Here is a 17,310-nt window from a genome sequence, read left to right as displayed (position 1 = left end):
AGGTATTTTAACTCAAAATATCATTAGCACATATTTTCTCCCTACAAAAATAGCATGTCAGACATCATTAATTGGATGTATTAACAACTATATACATAAGAGCCACCTTGTAGGCTAAGAGTTTAACGTTGTTTAAACACAGCGTTTGAGGCAAACAGTAGCAACAGCAGCAGCAAATGCACCAAACTGACTAAAAGACCCAGATATTTTCCTCACTCATAGTCAGACTGTTGTGTCTCACCCCTTACATAACATTCAAGTGAGATTTCTCACAGTGCTACCTTGGCAACAAACTAAAAATATCCAGACAAGGTCTTGGTTTAAGCCTTATTAAAAAAGCTTTCTTTGTGATTATCTGGTATCTGGTTTGGTCTCCAGAAAATACATAGACTTGGAGATAGGAAGGCCTCACAGGGCTTCATCCACATCTATACAGCATTTCCAATCAAAACTGACCAGTTTACTGCTTTCATCCACTTTTGTCATTTAACAGAATACAGAATAAATCAGTTTGGACTTATTTTAAGTTCAGTGCACTTTTTTTTTAACAGTAAGATTACAAAAATTTAGGAACGTGATGGATTAATGAGAGTGGGAATAAGATGCACTTGATATATATATGTATATATATATATATACACATATATGGACTAAGAAGAAATTAAGATGAGTCAATTGATTCATGGTCAATTTCTCAGTAAAGTGCTAGCAAATGTACTAACAATGACTCTGGCCTTCCTCATCCATCTCCTTCCCTGACTTAGTTCTGACGATGGCCCAACTCCATGTCTCGTTAGACAAGTGCAAGTTACTACGAGATACCATTTAAACCACTTCAGAATAGATTGCAACGTGAGCAACTGCATCCTCACTTCTCTGAAAAATATACGCCTTTCAAAAAGCTGAACCTTATAAAATACTGAAGAGTAAATTTAATTCTAAAAGATCCTCAATCTGTCTGTGGTTAGCTTCCTAAAACAGGCAGGGCAGCTTTGAGAAGCAGCTCTATGTAACAACTACCTGCTGTCCCATGTCGACTCCAGGCAAAGATGTCCAAGGTGTTGCCCCCTTTCTCCCTACCCTGGTTCCATTAGCTCACCCACAGAGCAGACCTTTCTTACCTTCTCTAGAATTAGGTCCCACATTTTAAAAGGTAACATGGCCTAAAAGGAGGCAAAACTTATTCTGAGGATTCTTTAAAGAATAAAGAACCAATATCTATCGCAGAGGATCTTTTACAGCTGGTAGGGGAAAGAAAGGGACGTTAGTGTGTGCAGGGTGGGGCGGTGAGGGATGAGCAAAACAGGAACTCCAAATGTACACAAAACACCTGTTTTTTTTTATGCCTGTCGTGCATCTATTACACTTCCTCCCTTAAAAACGTTAAGGGTGTTTTCATTCGTTATTCAGCTGGAACCTCCATCCTTTCTAAGAAAGGGCGCGAGGACTCAGGGGGCTTCCTTTCCTGGCTGCGAGGGATCTTCCTGAGCAGAGCTCTCCGGGTTCCCCGGCTCGCGGGGGCCGGCGAAGGGCAGGTGGGTGCGGCCGTGCGGGTGCGGGGGGTGCAGCGCCCCAGGGGGCACCACCTCGTGCGGCAGGAGGGTCGCGGCGGCGGCTCCCGCTTTCTCGGGAGGGGGCGACAACACCGAGGACAGGCAGGGGAAGGCGGCGGCGGCGGCAGCGGCGGCGGCGGCAGCAGCGGCAGCGGCCGGGGCGGGGATGCCGGGGTACAGCAGCGGGAACGGGGCGGCGGCCGCCGCCGGGTATAGATACTTCTCCAGGCCGCTCTTGTCCAGGAAGGGCTGCACGTAGGCGGCGGCTGCCGAAGGCGAGAGGAAGTAGAAGGGCAGGCAGAAGGGCGCCGCGGCGGCTGCGGGCTGCGCAAAGGGCGCGCCCCCGCCTCCGCCGAACGCGACCAGCGAGCTGAGCAGGGCGGCGTCGGGTCTCAGCAGCGCGGCGGCGGCGGCCGGGTCTGGCCCCAGGAGCGCGGCCGCCGCCGCTGCCGCGCCGCCCCCCGGGCCGCCGCCGCCGCCGCGGGAATCCAGCTTCATCCTCTTGGGCGCCGGCGAGTCCTCCCCGGGGGGCTCCTGCTTGATGGTGACGCGGCTCGCCCCCGCGCCTTTGCTCTTCTCGCGGTCCGGCCGGGCCTCGGCCTCGCCGCCGTAGCCGCTGTCGGTGTCCGTGTCGTTCTCCGCGGCGAGCTCGGTGCTGGGCTGAGTCCGCTGGATGACCGGCACGCAGTGGGCGAGGGGCTCCAGCTTCTGCCCTGCGCGCTCCAGGCAGGGGGGGGCTGCCGACCCGGCGGGGACGGCGGCCGAGGGCGCGCCGGTGCCTTTGCTCAGAGGGACCTGTTGAGTCAACAGCTGCGGGGTGGGCAAGAACTGGGTGGCCACGGCGTGCAAGTGGTTGATCAGCTGGACACACCGCGGCTCCCTGGGTGTCCAGCTCTCAAACCGGGAGAGGTATTGCAAGACTTCTTTGGCGCATGTTTGAAATCCCGAGTGGAACGCATCCAAGTCGGACTGAATGGGCGATTTCAGAGATCGCTCCCCTAGGATGAGGAAGGGGTGGGGGTGGGGGACAGAGGAGTGGAGGCAAGAAGAGAAATACCGACGTTAAACATCTGCTTATCACGTGGGCCATGCACTGCCTAAAGTGATCTAGGTTTTTCCTCAGTATTCAAGTGATATAATCCACCGGTTGCCGAGAGAAGGGGGGTGGCGGGGGTGCACAGCGGGTGGGGGGGGGGCGCTCTCCTCCCAGCTGAAAACCCAAGTGGAGAGGGTGCAACCGCCACTTTAAAGATCTGATTCCCCCGAGTTCTGCTCAAAGCCTCTAGGATGCTTCGGGAAATGGGCACTTACCAATGAAGGGAAAGTACGAGCAATTTAACAAATGAGAGGGAGCCCGTGCGCCCACGGAAGGAGGTGGGGGTGGGGGTGAGGGAGTCCTAACACTGCTCCACTGTGGGCGGCCCCGCTTCGTCAGGGTAGGTTGGCCTCCCAGAACTGACTTACCATTCTGTAAAGCAATTATCTTCTGATGCTGCTGCTCGGTTAAGGCGGTTAAAGCTTTTAAGTGTTTCAAAGTTAATTCCAAGACAACAGCTTTCTCCAGATGCCCCAGAGTCTGCAGTGGTGCAAAACAGGGGGGGGGGGCACTTGGTTACTTAAAAACACATATTTGGCTTGATTGGCTCTCCATTCAACACAGCAACTTAAGCAAACACTTTGAAAGAAGTACTATTCTTACACTTCTTGAGCTTCTCACAAGACAGGTTATAAATGATTTCTTGCCTTCAGTTGGGAGCACCTACTCTGAGTTTGTGGGAAACTCTGTACACTACAGCACAAGTTATAAGTCAGGCATCTAATATTTACATTTATTCTTATATTTCTGGGAGTCGTACCAGGCTATTAACACGCCCTTGGAGAGCAGCAAAGAATGAAAATATGCATCTTACTGTCAATTTCAGATGTTCAGGCAGTAAATCTTTCAGCTGAGCAATGCATTCATTAATTCGGTCTCTTCTTTTCTTTTCTATTAATCTGTGCGGTAATTTGTAGGTATCCTTAATATATGTGAAAGAGAGAAAACAATAAGCTAAACATTCACTTACTGGATATAACCCCCTCCCCCAATAAAACATACTGTGTGAATAAACTACACCCAAGAAACCTCTTTCCTCTGGACTGCTCTGCAATGCAATTTAAATTCAGGTATGATGTTTAATATCCCCCTGAGAGTATCCTGCAAGCCACTTAAAATTCACAGTTGGGGAAGCTCAGAGGTTGGAATATATTTGCCGGCAGAGCTTCACTGTGAAATCAATGGCCCTAATTAACTATCCAGGCAGGTTATGAGGAACATCGGAAACTTACACTTACCTTGCTGTCGTCTCGCTTCATGCTCCTTTTGGGTTTACACATATACAAAGAGGAATAGTCCAGTCTGCAAAACAGAAATCAGTATCAGGCACCCATTCGGAGGGGGGGGGGTCTCTTCCCTCGCCCGCTCCGCACCACTTTCTGGAGAAGAAAAAAATCAAACCGAAGCCTAGACAGAAATTCGCAACGGTGCGTTGCACCTTACCCTATAAAATCTCTATGTTCCAGTAACTGTCTCTCTTGCAAATGAGGAATTCCTTCGTCCATGTTCAACCGCTGTCCGTCTCCTCTGTTTCGATTTTTTGGGCTCTGTTCTATAATCTGTGGGACGGCAGGCTTGGGAGATCTTGGGGGGATCTGTGCGTCTCCAGTCTCTCTCGCTCTCCCTCTTCAGTGCAGTGTTGAAAGTGTGAAGCAGTTGGTCCCCCCCCTGCTCCACCGCGCTCGCTCGCTCTCTCGCACACACACACGCGCGCACACACACGCACACTCGCGCCGGCCCCACTGCGCTGGTAGTTTGCTCTCACTCCAGGCAGTGTTTGGCCACAGGGCACGCGCGTCGCCGGCCAGACCAGCACCCAGCTCACGTGCGGAACGTACCATCCGCGGTCCAGCCCGGAGGGGGGCGGGGGAGGAGGGCCGGGCCGGGAGGGGGCGTCTGGAGAAGGCGGCGAGGAAAGGCGACCGGCGCGAGGGGGCGGGGACACCTGATCAGGGCCACCGGAAAGGAAAAACAACTTCGGCCAAGCTATTCATCTTCCCAAAGGCGATACAGTCAGCAGGGGGAGGGGGTTGGGGGCTGGGGGTGCGGGGCAGCCTGGGCTTCCTTGGCTCGGAAATGCGACTCCCTCCGTTCATCCGTCATTACGGTGCAGGAATGTGAACGTGGCTTTTTGCTTTTCCACCGATTCTGCGGTTGGTTTGGACCAGAGAAAGGAAAGAGAAAGAGAATTCGCGGTGGGCAAACTTCAGTCCCAAAGGAAATTTTGGAGACTTGTTTGCTCGCCGCTCAGTGGCCGGGGGGACCTTTTGGCGCTGGTTGGAGGGTGCCCCCAAAAGGAGCAACTTTAAATCCGCTCCCTGAAGGATTTCAAATAAATGAAAATGTAGTCACTGGGTGAGAATGTCGCAATCCAAGTGTCTTTCAGCGACGCGGTGTCCCTGGGCCACCTAAACTTCCCCGCAGCAGCCGGAATTGCGGTGCCACTAATCACAGCAGCAGATGACGACGTTTGGGGCCTCGTGTGCTCCCAAAGGAACGCGGCCGGGAGCGAGCGGGGTGTGTGTGTGTGGTGGGGGGGGGGGGAGGCAGAAGGGGATGGCACGAGAGGGGCTACCGCAGAAAAGCAATGCAGCATTTATCACCCGCCCGCTAAACTCCGCCGCCCCTCTGCGCCTCCGGTGACGCTACGTGCTTTCCCGGTCCCTCCTCCCCCTGTCCCCCGTGTGATAAGACGCCCGGAGTGTGCAGAACCCACGTTTACTACCGCTGGCACCTCCAGAGCCTCCCTCCTTAATCCTGTCTCAAACGGGTACCAGCACAGGGCCAGCAACGTGATCCGACCTGCCGCTGCTGCCACATCACTGCGCGGGGAACCCGTGCGCGCGCGCGCTCGCCCTGCAACCGCGGCGCTCGGCGCGGGGAAGCACAGACCAGCACGAGCCGGGCTACCTTTCTCCAGAGCCACCCCGGAGCATGAGTCACTGCTAGTGAGAGTTACCGGGAGGTGCCTGGAGATGCGCGCTACCCACGCCGCCCTGCGCAGCAGGCGGCACGGGGCCTTGGGGGCCAGGGGAAAGCATGTCCCGACGGACTCCCAGGTCTCCGGCCCGACGTTGCCGCCACTCGAGTCTGCCGGGGGTGGGATGGAGGGAGTATCTATTAATTTTGACATCCATACAGCTATAAGACCAAGGTTTTTCCTGCCCCGAGAGTAATGTTTGTATTCTCCCCGTGTGATCTCCGAAACACTGATTATTGCCAGTGGCACGTGAGCCGAGGGGAGAAGGAAGCCGAATGTACACGCATCAGGGCGCAGCAGGGACTGGGGCGCTCGCTACGTGTCCCCCGGCCCGCCCCGCCAGGCACGGGTTCCGGGGACGGATCTGGGTCGCGGGAAGCGGCGGCTGGGAGGAGGTCACGTGTCTGCGGGAGTCGCGTCTCCTCCCCGCCTCCAGGAGCAACCCGGGCCGCGGCGGCCGCTCGCGCTGCTGCAGTCTCCTGAGCCCTGGGCGGAGACGCGCACCGCGTCTGGCTTCGTGACTCGGGCGGCGGCGGCGGCGGCCCAGGATCACCCCGGCGTGAGGAGACGCTGCCGTCCGTTCCATCCGTCTGTTTAGAGGGCCCTTTAAGCTCTCTTGACTTCCTCAAATAGGAGAACGTATTTTGCACCTAACAGGCAATTTAATCAGATAACACTTTAAAAGTATTTTTTAATGCTGATTTTATTTTAAACCTCGATCCAATCTCTCTCCAGTCTCCAAGTGGTTAGGTAACTAGGTCCCTTTGATGGGAAGAGCAAGTTGGGACACTACAATCGACATATCCTGCAATATTGTATATTTTTTTCTTCTTTTTCTTAATTAACCGAAAAGGGGAGAAGGGATGCCATTATGTAAATGATTAAAAAAATTAAAATGACAGCTCCCCTTATAGGTTTCTGAATGTTTGGAATAGGAAGGGTATATAAATATTTGCTCCATAGCTAAATTTCCCTTGAAAAATGTTGACTGTTTAGTGAAAATAAAGACTGGATCACTGCATGCTGGTCTTGTCAGTAGAGGAAAAACACAAGACGGACATCCCACCAGGGCAAACCTTAGAGACTAAGTCTGGGGCAGACACTAAAGTAAGTTAAAATAGGAGGAACAGGGACTGTGAGCCTTGAGGACCAGGGTGTGTTAAGTGAGCGTGCAAATTCCCCATAATTTAAAGAGATAGAGGGTTGTGGCTGAAAATAACAAAGGAAGCCTTTTCTATCACTTTGAGCTCCTCCTCTCCCCTATCCCTTAAGGTCCATGCTTCCCTGCTTCTATATCCAATATTTTTGTTTTCTCTTCCACTCCTTTCCATACCCAGCTCAAGCTGTAAGTGGAATGTTTTACAACTTTTGATCTCCTTTAAGATTTTTGGTTCTTCTTTTCCTCTCCTTTTCTGTCTTTTCTTTTCATGCCACCTTTTTACTCTTGTTTCCCTTTTTATTTTTTTCTTAATCTTCTTTTCTCTTATTTTCTCCTCTGTCTGCCTTTCCCTGTTTAATGTCTGGTTTTGCCCTTTTGCTAGCTATAGTTTTTGTCCTGCCTCCTTTTTGCTTTCTGCTTTTTTTCTTTAATCTTTCATCCTGGTGACTCTTCTTGCTAATTCACTTCCCTTGAACTTGAACCCTACTCCTTTTCTTTCTCAGACTTGCCTTTTGGAATATTAGACATAGTTTGATGCCTCTGAACATCTGTTTGCTGCAAGGAGGATATAGCTAACAACTATACAGAATTTAGGATGAGAGTACCAGACCGCATTCTAAGGGCTTTTTATGTATTAACTCATAATTCTTTCCACAACCCTATAAGGTAGGTACTATTATTGTCTCCATTACACAGATTAGAAAATGCTTAGTGAAATTACAAAATATGCCCAACATCCTAGAGCCAGGATTTAAGCCCAGAGAGTGGGCTCCAGAATCAGTGCCCTTAACTATTACTCCTTGATGTGAATAGTGAGGGGTCAGGTCTAAGTGTTAACTAGATCTGTGGTTCCCCACCCCCAGCCACTGACCAATACAGGTCCATGGCCTGTTAGGAATGAGCCGCACAGCAGGTGGTGAGCGCTGGGCAAGCAAGCAAAGCTTCATCTGTATTTACAGCCATTCCCCATTGCTGGCATCACTGCATAAGCTCCGCCTCCTGTCAGATCAGCTGCTACATTAGAGTCTTGTAGGAGCGTGAACCCTACTGTAAACCGTGCATGCTGGGGATCTAGGTTATGCGCTCCTTATGAGAATCTAATACTTGATGCTCTGAGGTGGAGCTGAGGCGGTGAAGCTAGCGATGGGGAGCGGCTGCAATACAGATTATCATTGGCAGAGAGGTTTGACTGCACAATAAATGTAATGTGCTTGAATCATCCCGAAACCACCCTCCCCACCTCTGTCCATGAAAAAATTGTCTTCCATGAAACTGGTCCCTGGTACCAAAAGGTTGGGGACTGCTGAACTAGATGCTTCAGGAGTGCTTTCTATTTGTTCTTGTGTGTGTGTGCATGTGAACATGTGCGGGGAATTTTGCGAGAGTGATGGGAAGGGAGAGGTGTTGCATCAGAGCTGATGGCAGAGTACGACAAAAAGAAGGGAGACAGTCTTTTGCGTTGTCAGTGAGTCATTCAGTTGGCATCTAGCTCCAAATTTATTGATTTAAATCCAAATATCCTAATTAATTGTTACAATTTCATACAGATGGACAGATGGAAGTACAGTTTAGAAAAGGCCAAGGGTGACTGGCTGTTCACCCTCTCCGCTGAGCAAACCAAGCCAAACTCTACTGCAAAGGCTTTAGGTTAGTAATAGGAAAAATTCACCTGTGGTGAGGTTAGAAAGGGAAAAAAATTCCCCTGTCTAACAAAGGAACAGAAACCGGAATGCCCTCTTTGGATATGTTTAAAAATAGGTTGAGTCTTATCTTTTTAGGAAGGCTTAATGCCATCCTGCTGAAAGCCAAGAAGATACAAGATGAGCTCAAAGCCCCTTTGAGCTTTATAATTAAAGAATTTTGTGATGCCTTGCTTTCAATTAAAGATGTCTATCTTTCTCCTTTTAATAGGTGAGGGGGAAGCTGCTTCCATTGCTTTTCTTTGGCTAAGTAGGGAAATGACTACCTATAGAGACTCTAATGAAAGGAAATACTTAGCCCAATTTTTCCCCCTGCCTAAGTATTCTAAGCCCTACACTCATTATATTCACCCATTGACTTTAGAAGTTCTGATCCTGTTTGCTTGCAAAGTCTTGGATTTCCAACAGAAAGAGAACTCTCCTGAGAGGATTAAAGTTTCCATGAGGAATAGAGGGGTTTCTGCCTCTGTAGGGTTCTGCAAGGTCTACCGCTCTTCTGGAGAGGTGACTCTAGGATGTTTTGGGACCCCAAATTTGATCCAAATTAACTGTGCATCTCTAATGGCCTTAAGGTCCCCAGACTGCCCAGGAGTATGGAGTCTTCTGCCTGTGATGCTGTGAAAATGGCCCATCAGGTAGGCAGAAACCTTTCTTAATCACCTTTGTTTTGGATAGTAGACAAGAATTAACAGCCATTCTACATGAAAATTAGGCAGCATGCATAAAAATCAAAGAAGTTTTGGGTTGATGCAGAAATCAAGACCTGGTGGGCAGGACTGGATCAGGATCAGGCAAGAGCTTCCTTGGGAAATCCTTCCTTGGCGTGCACACCTGCTCTCAGGAGAGAAGGGTTAACATTGTCAGGCACCCTGCAGAAAGAAGAGTACTTCAGAGAAGGATCTTAGGAGGGATGGCAACCCCACTGCTACTCACCAGAAGCCAAATATGACTGTAAAATAATGATGATGTTATTTGCTGAAGGTACCAGATATAAAATCCCAGCATGGAAGGTTAGTTCTTCCAGTTGCATACTCAGCAAATTAGCAGAAGCAGCACAAGTGTCCCCTTTAAATTTGTAAAAGAACTTAAGTCTTTATGCTGACTACCAATTATTGTGTCTTTATGGTTGTAAATATACACATGCATCATGTTTTATATTTATGTAACACTGCCCAAGAAGTTTATACACTTATTCGTCTTTGTATAGCTTCAAGGAGCAAGTAATATTAAGCATAGGACATAAATTTTATTCTTGCTGAAATCATTTGTATTTTTGTACTTACGTGATTATCACACACTCATGCAGACTGTCCCGAATTTCATGTGTGCTCAACGTTCCTGGAGTTCTTAACGTACAAAAGGCAACCAGGCAAGAACCAAGCCTAAAACCACTCTAGAAGGATCCCCTGGCCCTGCTGTCCCTAAGGGTTTGCCTGGTTCCTCCAGGTACCCATGTGCTCTCATGCTGATGGAGGCTGATCCAATCAGTATGAGACTGGAAAAGTAGACTGAGAAGATAACAAATCCATAAGTATTTTCACAAAGTGATTCCTACCCTTCCTTAGATTCTCCTCTACTAGCTAGCTAGCAGAACCCAGAAAGGCTACATGAAGAGGGGGCCTTTTAACCTCTGTGTTTCCCTTGTTACTGCCAATGAAAATTCCTGGAAAGTCTTCAAAGGGAAACTTATTTATGAAATGTGAAACACACTCACATAAGAATAAGATGTACTAAACAGCCACTTCTCTTACCCACCCATTATGGGCTTTTGAAGGTCTTTAACTCAATTGTCAGATGGTGTCCACCCAGGACACAGAGCTATCTATAACAGATAGATGGTTCTGCTATCTTTATAGAGCTACTTCTACTTTATAAAGGCAACCAAAAAGCTAGTTAAGGAGGATTTAACTGACATTTAGAATTAGAACTATTGGTATAAAAATTATATTCAACAGTTAAAGCAAGAAATCATATATAAGAATTACCAAAAAAATGAATATGGTTCTGATATTAATTTATAAGCCCCATTAATTAGGAAACTGATGGAAATGTAGGCTATATGCATCAATTAAGAGCTTCATCAGAGGCAGAATAACATCAGCTTAAACAAATTAGAAAGTTCTTTGTTGGCCACGTAAAAGAAGTCTGAAGGTAGGCAGTCCAGAGGTAACGTGAAGTAGTAAAAGGGCCATCAGCATCCCAGACTGCTTTTCCACTCTACCAGCTTCCATCCTCAAGGTTGCCTCATTGTCATAAAGTGGCTGCTGAAACTCCTGCAGGGAAAGATAAAAGGGTGTCTACCCGCCGAGCAAGCTCCCTGTAAGGAGCTTTTCTTATAAACCCCACCCAGTGACTTTGCTTACATCTTATTGTCCAATCCTATTGCAAGGGGTTAAAACTATAGTTTTCTAGCTGAGGCTCTCCAACATTATAGGGGTTCTTTTGGTAAAGAGAAAGTGGGGAACAGATATTGGGTTGGCACCAGCCATCTCTGTGGTGGTGTGACTAAAGGAAATGGCTTGTTCATGTCCTTGTTTTCATCCGTGGGGTCTTTTTTCCTCTGTTATGCTATATGAGTTGGCAGTGTCTCTTTATGGTATTATGGTATTTAATTCCAAGTTGAGAAAAGCTTCAGTCTTTCTATCTGCAATTGCACAAGCTTAACTAACTTCTTAAGCACATGGTCCTTAACATCTGTGTTTTTAAATTCTAATAATTGCAGAAATCTGCTTAGGGAGGAAATTTAACAGAATTTGCTCTTCTTCCTGTAGAATGCAAATTGCAGCTGCATGTTTTCTGGGAAATGATTGTCTTTTTTTTGTATATAGTGGACCTGACCTCTGGTTGTTCTGTCTCTGCAGCTCTGCCTTCTGCCCCTGGCAGCTGGGTTGTAGAGAGTGACTTTCAGCAGAAAGGCACCCTGTGATACTTCCCTGCATGCAGGAAGGATTTTCCTCTTCATCCACTTCTGGGCATATTTATGTAGGATCCAATTGCTTTAGGGTCAGAAGACTGGAGGGAAAGCTTCGTGATTGAGCCAGGTTCTGAAGTACATGAGGAAGGAAAGAAGAAGTAGGTGCGTGCAGTAGAATGAGAGTGGAGGAGCCAATGTCTAAGGCCAGGTCGGGAGGAGCGTGCTGGAAGAGAATGCATCTTTGGAACACTTAATTAGGAACAGGTATTAAGGCAGGTGTCTTACAAACATTATTCAGTTCTTTCAGTTCTTCGAAGTAAGCATTAATAACTCTATTTTATAGATGGACAAACTCAGACTCAGAGACTTCATGTAACTTGTTTCTCATCGTGTAGTAAATGGCAAAGCCAGGCAGTAGGGAACCTGCCACCTTCGGTGGGCCGTCACTGGCAAGAGTCTAGAGTTTTAACAGTTACCTTCTCTCCTCAGCCCCTGAGAAGATCCCCTGTCCAAGTCTTTCACCTCCCTTGGTGAAGCCTCTACTTTAGGTCATGGAAGCCCCTGCCAGAGGCTTGGTGTTTAGAGGAGTTTTTGAGAGATGTGGAAGCCGGGGGGGGGGCTGCATTCTAGTATGGAGTGGTGCTCCTGATGTTTGAGTTGGGATTCTGGGTGTATCCCACAGACAGACACATGGATAAAGGTTGAGGTTAGCCTACTGGATAAAGTTGTCCATTGTCCAGTGTTGGAATCTGCTATTCAATCCTCATCCATTGAACAAATATTTAGTGTTTTTTATACATGCCGTGCACCATGATGGATACTGGGGATTCAATATTGAACCTTGTTCTCAATGAACTTACAATCTAATGGATTAAGTTTCTCAAAGAGAAGAGATCGCTAAGAAAGGGCAGTGGTTATTCTAAATCCATTTTATGTTCCTAAAAAGCCTCCTCTTTGGTGCATTTGAGAAACACTTAGACTTATGCTTCTCTAGTAATGCATGTTAGAAATCATTCCAGAAAGTGTGATCAGTGGCCTCAGTTAGCGGGGAAGCCTTGTCCTCCTGTAAGAACCACCGGCAAAAAAGATGCTGTCTGCTCTGCTCCCCTGAGCTATCTAGACCTTTGTTACACCCACCTCCCCAATTTGCCCTAATTTCCTGGTGGTGGAAAAATCCCTCCAAGCACACACAACTCCGTTTCATATGCTCCTCATCTGCTCTGTCTCTGATCCTGCCACTTCCTGTGACAAGTGTTATGGACTTCTCTTCTCATGGCTTAGTGTTTGGACTTAACTTTGCAACGTGGATTATGACTTGCTTTGCCTCCACACCCTGTGTAGTCTCTGGGAGGACTCTCCTGCTCCTCTCCAGCCCCTCAGCCCTCGCCCTGACAAGTGCTTGGCCATTACCCTGGCAGGTTCCTTTTAGGGGAGATTTGGACAGGGTTGAGCTTAGCTAATTTCCTCTGCTCCAGAGCAGGCTGGAATGGTTTCCACAAAGAAGATTACTCATTATAATGGCTCATAACCACCAGAGCATTGATTTTCACATCCTGCAAAGGGCATGACTTCTTCACCTTCATAGTTCTTTGACTTCAGCGGCTCAAACTGGAAAGGGGCTTGGCAGGGCTGGCAACTTTGGGCAGCCTCATGTCTACACCCCTTCCAGCTTCATGGACTGGGTGGCAAACTTAGCAAGACTGACCTTTAAACCAAAAATTTGGTGGTCATTCTTAATCCGTTCATTTCCCTCGCTCCTCCCATCTTATTAATAACAATGACCTGTTGATTCCGCCTCTTAAATATGTATCAAATCTGCCTTCCTCTTTTTATCTTCACTGCCTACACTTCAAACCAAGCCCCCATAATCTCTCACCCCAAATGTTGTAAGAGCTTCTTCACTGCTTTTAACAGCTGGGGTTTAGTAAGGAAAACAGAAACCAGCTTAGGTATTTCAAGTAGGAGGAATTTAACGGAGGCATTTTAAGGCACATATAACCTTTGGAAAGGCTGGGGCAATCAAAGATGGGGAAAATTGCTGCTAACTTCCAGGAAATCTTGACAGTCAGTAGGTTTGGGGAAATCCGAATGCCATTGAGCTCAGCTGCCTGCCATGCATGCTGAAGAGGTTGACTTGCCAGAGTTTGCCCAGAAGCTGTTGTAAATCTCACCTCTGCAGGCAGCCGCCACTGGAGAAACACCGTGTGCCTCTTTCACTTTCCACATCATGCATGAGGGCCTCTCAGTGGCACAATCTAAGCTAGAACCCTGTGGGCAAGGGATTCTAGAAATGTGATTCCAGGCTTCTCCCCTGTGATGAGGACAGAGTGTGGAAGGCAGTGGAGCTGGTGTTGACGGCAGACATCTCACACCCAATGTCTGCTGCGTACACCTACCTTCCCCCTCCACCACACTCAATTCAGTCACCATATTATAGCCAGAGCAATTTTTCTGTCCATGTCATTTGCTTGATCAAAACTCTTTAATAGCTTCCTATTTCCATTGAGTTAAAACTTAACACTCTTCAGTGGCCTGAATACAATGCAGCTCTTGCCTACATCTTTAGTTTCATTGCTCATTTCTCTTCCTCTCTTTCCACGCTCCAGCATACCAGCTTTCTGTCACATTTTTTTCATGCACTTTACTCTTGCTGTCTAGGTCCTGCACTCATACTGTTCCAACTGATTGGAGCGCTTTGTCCCCACTTCCCCAGCGTCCTTCAACTCTCTTCCTCCTGCTCACCCATCAAGTGTCATCTGAAACATCACTGTCTCTAAGAAGCCTTCTTCAAGTGCCTGGATCAGTTTTGTCTCCTATAAACTCCCTTTGGACCTGTAATTCTCTTCCATCGCACTTCCACTGTTTTGAAAGACACACAAGAATTTTCAATGTCTGTCTTTTCCACTAGTTCGTAAGCTCCGTGAAGAGAGACACCTGAATTTACTGCTAAATGCTCAAGGCCTAGGACAGTGGCAAACGCAGAATACACACACAGCTGTTTTTTGAATGACTCCTGGAGGTGCTCCACCAAATCATCGATGAACAGAAGGTGGTTTTGTTCCAGGAAAACACTGAATGACAAGTCATAACCAAGCCACATAATGTTCCATGTGCCCTTGTGCCTGTTGGAGGTGGGGAATGTAATGTTGACCCCCACCCTCTCACCCCCGGCCAGGACTTCATATTGATGTGGCTCTTATGGGCAGGGACAGCCGCACTCTACTTGGGGCACTGCATATTTCTTGGCTTCATGGGGCATGTGAAGATTAGAAAGAAGATAGCGTTAAGGACCTAAAGTGCTCCTGCTAAAGCAGGAAACCCAGCAGCCTGGCAGGGTCTTCAGTGCAGTGGTGGGAAGTTCTGTTGGGGGGAAGGGCCTGTGCCAGGCTGGACATGTTCTGTGCCCAGAAGGCAGCAAGCTCTGCCCCCTAACAGCCCTGATAAGTCAGTGTTTCTCACTCACAGAACTTTGACTTCCCTGCACAGTGTGCATTAGCGAGGCAGAGAGACTTGGGCTGGAGCAGGTCCAGCTGAATTCCGCAGGTGCTCCAGAGACTGTGGGTTGGTGAGGTAACATCCCAGGCATGGCTCTCAGAGGCCAGAGTGGGGAGGGGGTGCGGAGTTTGGCATGGCCAGCTGTGTTTACAGGTCTGCCGGGCTGAGTGGATCACAGGAGGGGGTCCTGGGGCGAAGCCAAAGAGTTTGGTTACCAGGAGTGCAGAAAGAAACAAGCCCCGTGCCAGGATGTAGGAGTCAAGCCTCAGACTCCGGAACAAAGTGGGAGGGTTGAGAGCCAGTGAAGCCAATCCTTCAGAATGCCACCCCCGGGAGGCACAGAGGAGGCAGGGAGTGAGGGGTCTGTACAGACAAAAGAGATTCGGAGCAAGACGCGGGAGGCAGGGCCAGGTCTGGGTGATGGGTGGATGTGAATGGATTCTGCTTGGGGTGGTCAATCATGCTCCTGCTAGGCTGGAAACAGGGTCAGAACCGCTTCCACCCTTATCCCCAAACCAACTTTGCATTTACTCCTGGCACTGGTACTTGCAAAAACGCAGAGTCCTCATTTTCCTAATTATGTATTCAGAAAGACAGCCTTGATTTTCCTGATCAAGGGGTCACAAAATCTGACTCCGCTGGCCGAGCACAGCCCGGGTGATGACAAGCCATCCGCAGGCCCGGGCTGAGCTCACGCCTGCTCCGCAGTCTTGCATCACTGTTGACCCAGACGATACAATTCTCGGTCTATTTTGTTATTGGATGATGATACTAATAATTTTTCTGGATCCTAAGCTTTTTATTCTGCTGTCGAAATTCTGCTTCAGACATACTGAAGGGAATGAAATAGACACGTCATGTGTTTCTGTCCTTGTTTCATATTACGGTTGGCCTTCCATATCTGTGGGTTCCACATCTGTGGATTCAACCAACCTCGAATTTAAAATATTTGAAAAAAATATTGTGCCTGTACTGAATGCGTACAGACTCTTTGTATTTTGTCATTATTCCCTAAACAATATAGTATAACAACTATTTACATAGCATTTACATCGTGTTAGGTATTATAAGTAATCTAGAGATGATTTAAAGTATATGGGAGGATGTATTAGGTTATATGCAAATACTACAGCATTTTATATAAGGGACTTGAGCATCTGAGGATTTGGTATCTGCAGGCGTCCCAGAACCAATCCCCCACAGATACCGAGGAATGATTATATTTCGTGTTGCTGCTTTTGGTGGTTGTTTGGACTCGGGCTTTAAGATCAAGAGGGCCTGGTTCCAATGCTGTTTTCCTCTGAGGAGCTGTGTGACTTTGGACAAATTATTAATGAGTCTGTTTTCTCAAATGTACCACAGAGAAAGCAGTGCCTTCCCCTGGCTGCTTGCTCGTGTCTCTGCCACAATGCACAGAGAACACCCACCACACAGTAGGGGAGCAATGAAAGGCAGCTATTATCTTCCCCATTTGAGCTGCCTAGTTAGAATTATGGGTGTCATAGAAAATATAGGTGTTTGAAAATAATTGACGAATTAAGTCACATTTTAAGTTCAAAAGGTAAACCTATTGCTTTCAATTATCCCTGCCTTTACTAATAGGTGAATAATAATAAAACAGAAGGCGACACTTGTCAACGTGATTTCCCATTAATGAGATCTAGTTAAAAGTCCACGTATTTCATGTGCTAGTTGGAAACAGGCAGTACCGGTCATAACCTTATGCTTTTAAATCAAACCCTTTAGACAGCTCTTCTGAGAGGTCACACAGTTTCATGTTTGGGCACAAATGGGGGGCAATCCTGTTAGTCCATGTTTTGTCCTAAGTTAAAGCCTTGTTCAGGTCTTAAAAGAAGGACATAGCTGAATTAAATTTCAAACTTTGTTAGCCGTGGAGGATATTTTGACTTCTAGTGATAATATTTACATTTTATAGCAGTTACTCTGCGCCATGCTCTCTTTTAATGTTTTACAAGTATTAATTCATTTAACTGCTCAACCACCCTTTGAGATAGGTACTGTGATAATGTCCTTCAGAAAAAGAGGAAACTGAGGCATAGGTTAAGTAATTTGTCCCTGTGGCGTGGCTAGTAAATGGCAGAGCCAGGATCAGAAGCAGGCAGTGAGACTGCAGAGCCAATACCTGTAATCGTGACTGCCTCTATGCCCAGTGGCCTCCCAAATATTCAGACAAAAATTGAAAATTTCTATTTAGAAAATCCATGATTTTTGTTTCAAGACGAGAGAGCCATGGTACCAGAAGGAACATGGCTTTGGAGTCTGAAACTCCGAGCACAAGGTTAAGCTTTGGCACTACCTGTTCGCTTGACCATGAGGGGCAAAGTATTGAACTTCTCCACACCTCGATGTCCTCACTTATAAAATGAGGATATTATATGTTTATTGTGAGGTG

General features: G+C 47.6%; 1 protein-coding gene across 1 annotated transcript; it reads right to left on the bottom strand.

Moving 5' to 3' along the window:
- Positions 1-1,356: 1,356 nt before the first annotated feature.
- On the bottom strand, positions 1,357-5,461 carry BHLHE41 (basic helix-loop-helix family member e41). Its single transcript, XM_045554173.1, has 6 exons — positions 5,366-5,461; positions 4,093-4,797; positions 3,888-3,951; positions 3,464-3,571; positions 3,018-3,129; positions 1,357-2,551 (listed from the first exon to the last, which is right to left on the bottom strand). Exons 2-6 carry the CDS (start codon positions 4,152-4,154, stop codon positions 1,449-1,451), a joined length of 1,449 nt encoding a protein of 482 aa, XP_045410129.1. The 5' UTR covers positions 4,155-4,797; positions 5,366-5,461; the 3' UTR covers positions 1,357-1,448.
- Between the last annotated feature and the right edge of the window lie 11,849 nt (positions 5,462-17,310).

Source organism: Lemur catta, chromosome 6, assembly GCF_020740605.2.
Source record: "Lemur catta isolate mLemCat1 chromosome 6, mLemCat1.pri, whole genome shotgun sequence".
In the NCBI taxonomy this organism is placed as follows: Eukaryota; Metazoa; Chordata; class Mammalia; order Primates; family Lemuridae; genus Lemur; species Lemur catta.
Note: the sequence above shows the minus strand (reverse complement) of the source record. Positions and strands in the feature narration are given on the sequence as shown.

Excerpts from the sequence above, each read along its gene's own strand:
- BHLHE41 (XM_045554173.1), bottom strand. The coding sequence starts at position 4,154 with ATGGACGAAGGAATTCCTCATTTGCAAGAGAGACAGTTACTGGAACAT. Across the intron at positions 3,572-3,887 it reads TGAAGCGAGACGACAGCAAG|GATACCTACAAATTACCGCA; the intron begins GTAAGTGTAAGT and ends ACATATATTAAG. Across the intron at positions 2,552-3,017 it reads GATAATTGCTTTACAGAATG|GGGAGCGATCTCTGAAATCG; the intron begins GTAAGTCAGTTC and ends TCCTCATCCTAG.